The sequence below is a fragment of the Malania oleifera genome, chromosome 1, assembly GCF_029873635.1.
Source record: "Malania oleifera isolate guangnan ecotype guangnan chromosome 1, ASM2987363v1, whole genome shotgun sequence".
NCBI classification, from domain to species: domain Eukaryota; kingdom Viridiplantae; phylum Streptophyta; class Magnoliopsida; order Santalales; family Ximeniaceae; genus Malania; species Malania oleifera.
Window position 1 is genome coordinate 137314221 of NC_080417.1, and position 11794 is coordinate 137326014.

Genomic DNA, 11794 nt, shown 5'->3' on the forward strand with positions numbered 1-11794 from the left:
AAGAGTGAAAGAAATCCCCATAGCATACACAGCACTTTATTGTGAAAACGTGTGTCGCCATCTAGTCACGCCACTCCCACACTTTCTTTTTCTTTTCTTTTGACATAAAATTCCAGCCTAACTTCTGTGCCCACTCCCCCTCCACGTGTTCGCACGTGATCACCTCCCCCAGTATTATCTAGCTCCCTATCCATTCACCGCCGACGTGGTTTTCCCACGTGTGAAAAAACCTCGACGCGAAGTGAACATCTCACGAATCTTCGGTGCCACCTTCTAGAAGTTGAGTGGCGGAGCGACGCGTGTCCCCCCTCACGTGCTGACTCACTACTATCCTCACCCCACTGTCCTCCTCCTTTTCTGACGGTTCATGCACCCAGACCCGGATAAGGTCGGCCGCTGATAACTTCGAACCGCTGGACACGTGGCACTCTCTTAACGGTGATTCGCCCTTGCGGGACCCAATCGTGATTAGCAAGACAGGGACGACCGTACTTATCTCTGTGACCTCTGGCGCTATATAACAGCCGCATCATCCACCAACTTGAAAAAAGAAAGAAAAAGAATAGTCCGAGTTTCAGCGCTTTCTCTCTCTCTCTCTCTGTCTCTCTCTCTCTCTCTCTCTCTCTCTCTCTCTCTCTCTCTCTCTCTCTCCCTCTCGCTCAAGAAATTGTCGCCGGAAATGGGTGTGCCGGAATCTGACCCACTTTCCCAGCTCTCTTTGCCGCCGGGATTTCGGTTTTATCCGACGGACGAGGAGCTTCTCGTTCAGTACTTATGCCGAAAAGTCGCCGGACACCATTTCTCTCTGCAAATTATTGCGGAAATTGATTTATACAAATATGACCCGTGGCTTTTACCCAGTAAGATTCTAACCCCAAGATTGCTCTTTCACTATCCTGAATTTGGTTCGGGTTGTTTTGATTTCTAAGACCCTGTTTCATTTCTATAGGTAAAGCAATATTTGGAGAGAAGGAATGGTACTTTTTCAGTCCCAGGGATAGGAAATATCCAAATGGGTCTCGCCCAAACAGAGTTGCGGGGTCGGGTTATTGGAAGGCCACCGGAACCGATAAGCTTATAACCACAGAGGGGCGAAAAGTTGGAATCAAGAAAGCTCTGGTTTTTTATGTGGGAAAAGCGCCTAAAGGGACCAAGACGAACTGGATTATGCACGAATATCGCCTCATAGAACCTTCAAGGAAGAACGGAAGCTCCAAGGTTCGTTAATTACCAATCAATTTTCGGATACCCATATGGGTTATCATCTTTAATTTTCTTTAAATTGATCTGAAATCGATCTGATTTTGGTTTTCGATGTTACAGTTGGATGAATGGGTTTTGTGCCGTATATACAAGAAAAACTCCAGCGCTCAAAAGATGTCTATGTCGAGTGTTTCGAGCAAAGAGCACAGCCACGGGTCGTCGTCATCCTCGTCGTCGCACCTCGACGACATGCTCGATTCGCTGCCGGAGATCGACCACCGGTCATTTGCTCTGCCCAGAATGAGCTCTCTCAAATCGTCACATCAGGACGAGAAGATGAACTTTCAGAATTTGACCTCTGGGAATTTCGACTGGGCGAGTCTAGCCGCCATGACATCGTTTACGGAACTCGTTCCGACGGCTCAAACTCAGATCCAAAGCCAGGCCCAACCCCAGGGAATCGCCCCAGCTCAGGGGATGGCGAACAATGACGTGTACATCCAATCGGCGCCACAAGTCCACGGCCACGTGGAGGAGGAGGTACAGAGCGGGCTCAGGGCTCAGCGGGTGGAGAACCCGGTGTTCTTTCAGCAGAACTTGAACCCGGCCTTCACTCAGGCCTTTCCCAGTTCAGACGACCCGTTCGGGTTTAGGTACTCGGGGCAGCCTGGCGGGTTCGGGTTCCGGCAGTAGAAAGAACAGCCCGGGGCCGTACGGGTGGCAATTGCTGTAAATACGTGGAATTCTTTGGGCGGTTTTGGCTGGGTCGGCGGGTCAAAAAAGAGAAGTTGGAATCTGTATGGGCGGCTTGAACTTGGGAGTTCCAGGAAAAAGGAAAAATTCAATTCCCTGTTTTGTTCTTGCAGAAGTAGGAGCACACATTCAATGTGCGCAGAACAAATTTTACGTTGTACAATTTTTACAATTTAAAGAAAGCATGCGTGGGTGGAATTCTCAGAACCCTGACCTTTCCAAATTCATTAGCATATGCCGATTTTATGTAAATGAGGTGTCTTGAGTTTTTTAATAAAGATAAATTGAATACCTTTTAGGGTAACTTTAATTTTCACTTTCTAGCCGTTATTAATATTGTATAGCTCAAGAAGGCGGTATCCATACGTCTGTTTTACCGTTCACGTGATTAATTTTAGAAATAATGTTTTTATATTTTTACTTAGAGGATTCAAGTCGTTTGTTAGTTTTTAATTTCTTTCTATAATGAAATTATTTTTTAAAAAAATAATATTATATGTTTAATTTTTTAATAAAATAAAAAATAAGAAAAATAAAATAAAAAAAAATTGGAGTGTTCACAATTTTGTGTACACATCTTTGTGAGCTCATCTCACCACAATATATCACAAAAAAAGACATGGGTTTAAAACTGCATAACCAAAACATGCTTGTTTAATATATCAAAATAATTATAAATGCACCATCAAATGCATTATACATATTTTTTATAAAATTCATGTGTAACATGAGTGTAAGACTATTTAAAGCATGTGTAAGGTTTTCATGGTCTCAAAATAGAAAGTCAAAAAAAAAAACTTTAAAATGAATATATATCTTTAATAAAAATTTAAAGATACAACAAAATTAAATTTCTAAGAAAAAGAGACGATCCAAAATTCAAATTTATGACACAAAAATTAAATAATCATTCATTAAAGGATGAACTTTCTCACAATATTTTTTCTATAACTATATGACCAAAATAGATGGTACTTCATTCACTTAATAATATTCAAAGTCTTACAATCAAATATATTTTGTATGTTTCATTAACTTCTTGACCTTCATGTATAAGGGAAAAATTTATCTTTTGAGTCATATATATGGTTAAATGCAGACGATTTATGTGTGCATCGAATCATAAATGCATGGATGATTTTAAAAAATTTAAAATTGTCAAGGCCTATATAAGTTTGAAAATTTTATTTGATTCAATTTTAATTTTGTAAAAAATTAAAAAAAAATTAGGGTTTGTTTTTTAAAAAAAAAAAATTTGAAAAATTATATTAAAAAAATTTAAATTGTCAAGACCTATAAAGTTGTGAAAAATTTATTTGATTCAATTTTAATTTTGTAAGAAATTAAAAAAAACTAGGGTTTATTTTTTAAAAAAAAATTTTCAAAATTTATATAAGTTAGAGAATAAAACGTTTTTATTTACTTGTGGAAAAAATATTTTGCATTTCAAAATTTTTAAATAATTAAAGAAATGACATCTTATTTTTAAAATTTTTAAATAAAAAATAAAAAAAAATTAAAGATGTCCCTCAATTTTCCGACTCAAACTTTTAAAATTGAATAAATAAATATTTAAAAAACTAAAAAATTAAAAATAATTTTTGTCAGCAAATAGTGTGTATTTTTTTTCATTTTACAATTTTAATAGAAAGATTGAAAACCTAAAAAACAAACTTTTTTTTTTTTTTTGTAATTCTGTGAGAAACTAAAAATAACAAATTAAAATTATTTTCCATAACTAAATTGACTCTTTATAACTACAAAAATCTAATTTGCTCCTTAATTCGTAAAAAAAATTCTTTCTTATGATCAATTTGCAAGCAATAATGTTACACTGCAAATTCAGTAGATTGATCCTTCGTTCATGCCAAAATTCTATTTTTTTCTTAGCCTTTTTTTAAAAAAAAAAAAATTTAAAAAAATATTCTATGTGCTTAATCGTGCACAATAAATTAAGATGAATTAAGAGGAAATACAACATGAATAAAGGTTTTGTATAATAAACAATGCTTGCACCTAATAATAATGTTATAATGATGTTATTTGGTTCGTGTAATGTTTATTAAAATAGAATAATTGAGAATTAATTTTTTTAAAAAAATAATGTAAAACTAAGATAATTTTTCAAAATTTGCTTACATAGAAGTTTCTTTGATTACATTTAATTAATGGCAGATCAACATATATGCTAGTGGGAGTAGGTGCCCTAATGAAATTTTGAAAATAAAAAAAAAATTGGGAGTTGTCACTTGTCACTACTAAAAGTATTCATTTGTCAAAATTTTATATTATGATCATTTTTTAGGAATAGCCAGTGTGGGCCAACTGTAATAATTTTTTTAAAATATATTTAATGTAAATATAATTTTGTAATAAATATAAAACCAATTTTAAGTGTAGTAAATAGCACATTAAATGCACACATTAAAAAATGATTTAAGATAAATTTGTACATTTACAAATATTATTTAATAAAAAATCATATGTATAATGCGAGTATGTGATTTTAATAATGTTTGCTATTTCAATTTGAATCATATGAGCAATGGAAATGAGAGATGGAATATTTCTTATTGTATATATACCTCAAGTTCAGTAATACTGCAAACCTCTAATAAGCTATAATAGGAAAAAAATATTGAGTTAAAAGAAATTTATAGATCATTATGTTATAATTTACTAATAAAAATATTTTATTCAATTGTTTTTTTATAAAAAAATTCTAGAAATATGGAAATTAGGTTCCTCCAAAGAGGAGCATCCAAATCCATAACCATAATATGAACAACTTTATTAAAAGATGATTTTTTTTTGGCAATCTTTTCTTATAGTTCTATGACCAAAATAGATAGTATTCGATTCAGAAGGCAAATTTTCTCACATACATGTATATTTAAAAGGTAATAAAAAATTTTAAGCGGGGGGACTGTGCATGCATGATTTACGTGGGCACCGAATTATGAATGGAGGTTGGTTTGGAGGGTGCATGCAGAAGCCAGAAAGGTAGTGATGATGAAAGTCAAATAAGTGGGTAGGTTAATTATGGCTCTTTTGGATATAGTGTAAAGTTGGAGGTCGGAGCACTTGTGTTGCAGATACAGCCCCCTCGATCCACCTCCCCTCTGTTCTTAAATGAACTTATTACTAATCTATGAATTTTATTTATTTTAAGCACATGGATCAAACGTGCATCTCTTTCCTATACAAAATTTGATACAAAAATTACAAATTAATTTAATCTGTCAAACTTTATACAATTAAGATGCACGTATGACCCCTCCGCGTGATGTACGTAGTACGCGTGGTCCATGGCTGCCCTTCTCTGTTATCAAGCTTCGTCGTGTCGCTGCGCGAACATGATGGCTCTGCATGCATATATTCATTACATATGTAAACCCAGGGACTCCTAAGTCACCACCGCCCCACTTTATCACCAGCTGGTGCGGTACCAACCTGGGAGGGTGAGACTCGCTCACCCACCCATTAATGCATCCTTGTTAATTTACTGGGATAAATTATCAAGTGGGATTAAACCGGAGACTGTAAGATTACTAAAATTTTTAAGGCGCTCTTAACACTTGAACCAACCCAACTGGTGTACACGCAATTGAAATAATTAGGTTGTATTTGTTTTGCAAAATGAGATAGATAAGAAATAAAATGGTTTTATTATAAGAATACCTAAGCTTATAAAAAAAATTGCTATCATTATAAAGTAAATAATAATCATGCAAAATTTATTATTAGTTATTGTAGTCTTGCAACTTACCAGTACTTATAAATATAAATATAAGATGAACTGGCATATAGTCCGAACAATTTTATGTGTTATTTACTTTCAAACTTGAAAACTTCAGTAGATAATTTGGAAAGAATGTGAAGTTTAATTAATTGTGAAAATGAGTAAATAAAAAAATAAGAGGTATATATATATATATATATATATATATATATATATATATATATATATCAAGATAATGAAAAATGACAATAGATAGTAATTACTAATTAACAAAATTAGTAAAGGAAGAAGCAGCATGTAGCTTCACAAAAATCGAATAAGTGATTTTTACTATTTGAAATATATTTCAAAATTTGGTTTATGTATGTGTGCAAAAATTGAATATAATAAATTGAAGAAACGTGTAAAAGAGTGTTTGCTTTCATACGAGAATGTCACTCTTATAAAATAAAAAATTAAAGAGCCACATAGTTGGTCCGATTGCCTTACAAAATTCATCCTCCCCTGTCCACTTAAGTACACAATATCATAATATATCAATAAAATAAGGCATGGAAAGTCCAGCCAGGCCAACTCAAGTAGTCAAGGTAAACTTGTGACTTTGAGACTCCAAGATCACGGGTTCGATTCTCCCTTGAGGCATTACGTCGGTAAAACATCAAGGGTGCGTCAATGGGCGGACGACTTTCACCCCCCTATATTTGGTGCCACACCATCGTGTCCAATGTGATGTGATATTGGCTGGAATTTCCAAATTATCAAAAAATAAAAAATAAAAAAATAAGGCGTGCAAAAAGGGAATTAAGCCTTTGTGGTGTACATTAATTTTGGACCACAGCTTGCTATGTAGCAATCTATTCGTACAATGTGGTCTCATGATACATTGAACACCTCCTCTGTACAATGCAAATGCATGATCCTAGTGTAACCTCTTTCTTTGTTGCATCTAAAACACATGGTACTCATGTAGCCCCTCTTTTTACACACACACACACACACACACACAAACACCTATATATATATATATATATATATATATATATATATAATGGGAATGGAAAACGACAAAAATTATTGAAAATTGACTTGCTAATAAAATTTAATTAAATTTTTTTTCTTAAATTTCATTTATTGAATCCTTTTTAAGGCTCTTGTTGATATAATGAACGTGTATAACTAAAAATTAGTACAGACAAAAAAATGTCAACTGGTATTGCTGACGATAAATTTTAATAAAATTAAAAGGAATAATTTATATTTGAATTAATTTTTAAGTACTATCTTTTTTAGTTACAAATTGACCAACGCGATTAAAGCAAATCATCAATATATTTTACTAAAGCATATTTAGATTCAAATTGGAATTATTTCAATTATACAACTTGAAACATTTATTAGTAATATTTAGAAATCAAAATGAATTCGAGTTAGGTTTTCATTCCAAACATGCATTGTAACTTTTTTTTCCAAAAAAAAAAAAAAAGAGTGGGGGTGGGGTGATTAAGCTAGGAAAGAAGCAAAAAAGAAAGAGGGGGATGCATGGGGAAGAGCTAGAAAGTAAATAGAGTGGATAAAAAGAGAACAAAGAAAGTGAGTAAAGCGAAGCGTCCCAGGATTAGGATGGATGAGGGAAGAATTAGGTAGACATGCAATGCACATAGGAAGGCACTGTTTGGTTTCTGGTTGAGTGTCGGACACCAATTTCCAGTCGATTGGTTTTTGGGTGTGTGGAGGGAGAGAGGGATGGAGTGATGGGGTCCGTCGAGCTAAAGATTACTTATTATAAGGAGTCGTCATTTTGATTTTTGGATTAGGCTTTTCTTTTTGGGCAAGGGGTTTGTGAAAAATGGGCGGCACACGTGGGTGGGTCAAGAGGTCAACTGTCAAAATGGCTGCTTTGCTTTGCTTTGCTTTCCAGTTAGCAACCATTCATGATATGATGGATGGATGGATGAGCATCAGCGGCTGCTTTATTGACCACCGCGTTCCCTCCGGCGTTTGCGGCGCCGTCTGGAATATCTGCGGCTTATGCCGATGCACGCCCTGCTTGTAAACTAATAATTAACGTTAACATTACCATTAACATTAACATTGACATTAACATATCAATTATGTCATTCTTGACGCAACTGCACCCCGTAACTTACGTCCTGCGGTTGATGTATGCGGGGATTGGCGGGTCTTGGATAGACATCAACCCCCGCACCCCCACCCGCCCTAACCCTTTTTGTCCTTACCTGTTGTTCTGTTAAATTAATATATATTAGCTACGAGAGTTACTTTATTTGTTTTTTTTTTTTTAAATGAGTAAAATGTTGACCTACCCTAAAATTTAGCCAAAGAAATAAAAAGTAATCTTTCCTAATATTTTAAAAATTCCACTAAATTCTTATAAAGTGTTGAGGATATCACATTAGTTCCGGATGAGTTTATGGGTGAACTTAATACATATGAGTGAGCATTGATTTAAACAAAAAACGTAAACCTAATGCATCTTGGGTCCAACCATATATATAAACACTTGCAAACTGTCTCTCGTTAGAGTAAGCGCAATTCTCTAATAATTGCTCAACTGGGTTTTCTCCCCTCCCTTGTGCGCCTTAATATGTGTCTCGAATTGTATTCCGCATGCTTCCAAATCAATCATACCTTTCATGTCTCAATCTTATTCAAATTCATCTACCAAACCTAAATGATCTTTATTAGCCTTAGTCATACACTTGGTCCCTCAATTTTTAGTCCATCAAGAGAATTCATTTCATATCTTGACCTTACGATTTTGCTTACTTAGAGTCACGAATCATCGATTCTAATACCATCTGTAGGATTTGGGGAGTCCATAGGTGGACTTGATATATATGGGTAAGCACCAACTTACATAGGTGAGCACCAACTTGACCTAAAACCTTAAGTTTATTAGCTCTTGGACCCAACTATGCATAAAGCATCCATGTTCCACTTTATTTTTCTAATATGGGACAAACAAGTTGAATCGTCAACATAAAATTTAGCAAAAAGATGTGGACATAAGCCTTTAAAGTGCTCTTTTTTGGGAAACTTATAATCCTTACCTTATTTGTTTGTTTTATAAAAAAAAAAATCAAGGGAATTTCATATACTTTTGCTTTTAATTTCATTTCTAATTCCATAAACACACTACAAAAAATAAGGTTATTAGTGAAGGATCAAAATTGTAACGACTTGCTTATTTTACTATTTTTTTTTCCATGATAATAAAACCAATAAACCTGACAAATCATAATCAACATGGACCCATGGTACCAAGGATACATCGGATATACAAAACGGAAGTGTAACAACCCGAATAATATTGGAATTTAAATAATAAGAGGAGGGAAAATGAAAACGGTAACAGAAAGTGGAAGTCGACAACATTGCATTTTGGAAGGAAAAACCAAAGGGAGTCTTCAGGGCTTCGTCGACGAATACAGGAGATTCGTCGACGAGGGCTTAAGAGAATTCGTCGACGAAGAAATGCCGAGAGAGTTTTGAGTCAACTGAATTTCGTCGATGAAATTATTGAAAGAATCGTCGATGAATGACGTGGCTCATCGATAAATCCAGTTCTATAAATAGAAAAATCCGGATTTTCTTTACTTCACAAGTAAGCAAACCTCTCTCTCTCTCTCTCTCTCTCTCTCTCTCTCTCTCTCTCTCTCTCTCTCCTTCCTTCGGTGCTCTCTCTCTCTCTCTCTCATCAATTTTGGGCCAATTTTACTCTAGATTGACAATCTGAAGTCAGCACGACACTCCTGGGGAAGTTCTCTCCAAATCTGTCGGAGCGGATCGTTGGTGAAAGCAAGTTGGAAATCATCCCTAAGTTGAGGTATGAATTTTTAAGCCAAATTTGGTCTTACGACAGTTATAGGAAATGATATACACGTTGAAATACTGAAATTTAATACTGGGAGTTTTCAATTTCAAGGTATTGATCAGAAAATCCTATGGGGGTTAGGTTAGGATATTTTAGGAGCTTTCTCAGTAGCCGGGTAAGGGAATAAACTAAAAGGTAAGGGAATAAACTAAAGCAGTTATTTTTCATGCAAATTACTATTATTTATGAGCAAACTGATTTCTTGAAAATATGTATGATGTTTGAATATTATGGAATTAATGCATGTTTGAGGAAAATACTATTATTATGTTGAAATGCGTATATATATACGAGATGCCCGAAATCATGATTTTCAGAATGCAATGAATAGTTTTATACAGCAAATGTATGGTATGAATATTATTTTACGTGGAGAAATATTTTGATATGATAATGATGTAAATGCAGTATGATTTGAGAAGTTATGAAAGTATACAGTACATTATGATTCTAATAAATGCATGATAAAATGATTATTTTCAGAATGACATATATATGTGTGATATGTTCGGCACGAGGCCGTAATTATGATATGATCGACGCAAGGCTGTAATTATGATATATTCGGCACGAGACCATAATTATGAAAGATTCTATATAATCATGTACTATATGTTATCACAACTCAGATGTTAGTTTAGTTCAGTTCAAGAGCTCGGTACCGTAGCTATATAGATCAGATATCTATGTTCAAATTAGTGCTAACCACCCCACGAGGGGGTGGGAGATGGATAGTTGATGTGGCTTTCAGTAGAGTGTGGACGTCCACCTGACAATTCGGACTAGGGTGTGACGGGCTCATCGTACTTACAGACATATTTGATTCGGCAGTGATCAGTTAGCCATTGTCGGGTCCCGCCTTCGGGCTGCACAACCCGTCATGGGGGGTAATATATGACATTAGCTAGCTATTTATCCTGAGTATGTTTTCAGTATTATCAGTTATAACAGATGCTTTACGTACGTTATGATTTATTAATGAATATGAAAGTATATGAGAATTTAGTACGTTATGATGAATGTTTACCAATATATGAAATGTACTGTATATGTATAATTGCACTGAATGTTCATGTTGTCATACAGATGTATTTAGTTTATTTTCCCTTACTAAGAAGTGTCTCACCCTCGAACTAAATATATTTTCAAGAGACCTTGAGTGACCGGCGTGTCGTGGCCACCATTGAGTCAGTGTTATTACCCCGTTAGGAGGGTAAGATTTTGTATTAGGGTCAGAGTTATTTTGGTGTTTGACCCTAGAGTTATTTTGATGTTTATGAGGATATGTTAAAATACAGTTATATGATGTTGTAATAAACTGTGATATTATGCTTTATGGATGGATGTTTTAGATTTGATGTTTACTGCTGCTTAGGTTTCCACTGTGATTTATAGGTGTCCCCGTTACCCACGAGTTCAGGTCGACTTTTTCATTGATTAGATTTCATTTTCTATTAATGAAATTGAGGACGTTACATTTGGTATCAGAGCTTAGGATACTAGGTTCTATAGACTCTAGAGTGCAACAGTAATAATACAAGAGTATTGGATAAGGGGATTTGAGTTCTAGTTTTGTAGTCTAGATGCAGGACTTCCGTGGTGGTTTGTGTGATTTTCCTGGGGTGACGATTTTAGGAAATTCATTGTAAACTATCGTCAGGTTGGGCATCTAGGTTGTAGGATTGAACCTTTAATTAAGATTAGGAGTAACGAGTTAATTAAGAGAATATACTATATGAGTTGAGATACATATAGAAAAGGAAGTTTTGAGTTAAGTTACATGTTTTTTAGGATGGACCTTGGTGGCAATAGTGCCCACGCCAGTGGGAGTGAGGGTGCTAGACCCTTAGGCACTACGAGTAGTGATTTATATGCCATCTTACGTAGTGTGGCACAGCAGGTTATGGTAGAAATTGCCAAAAGTTCGAAGGAACCTAGTGGTCCATTTGCAAGCCACGGTGGTTTGATTGAGAAGTTTATTAAGAGGAGTCCTCTGACATTCTCAGGAGGGATAGATCTTGCAGTTGCTAAAAACTGGGTGTAGGAGATAAAGAAAATATTTGTAATAATGCAGTGTTAAGAGGAGTAGAAAGTGCTATTTGCCACCTATAGATTGAATGGGGAGGTCGAGAGATGGTGGTCAGCAGTGAGACTTTTAGAGCAGTAGTGGACTATACCTGTGGAGATGACGTGGGAGCGGT

General features: G+C 35.0%; 1 protein-coding gene across 1 annotated transcript; it reads left to right on the forward strand.

Moving 5' to 3' along the window:
* Window positions 1-383: 383 nt before the first annotated feature.
* On the forward strand, window positions 384-2260 carry LOC131155066 (NAC domain-containing protein JA2L-like). The gene is made up of 3 exons (XM_058107981.1): window positions 384-860; window positions 950-1218; window positions 1324-2260. Exons 1-3 carry the CDS (start codon window positions 680-682, stop codon window positions 1894-1896), a joined length of 1023 nt encoding a protein of 340 aa, XP_057963964.1. The 5' UTR covers window positions 384-679; the 3' UTR covers window positions 1897-2260.
* Window positions 2261-11794: the final 9534 nt, after the last annotated feature.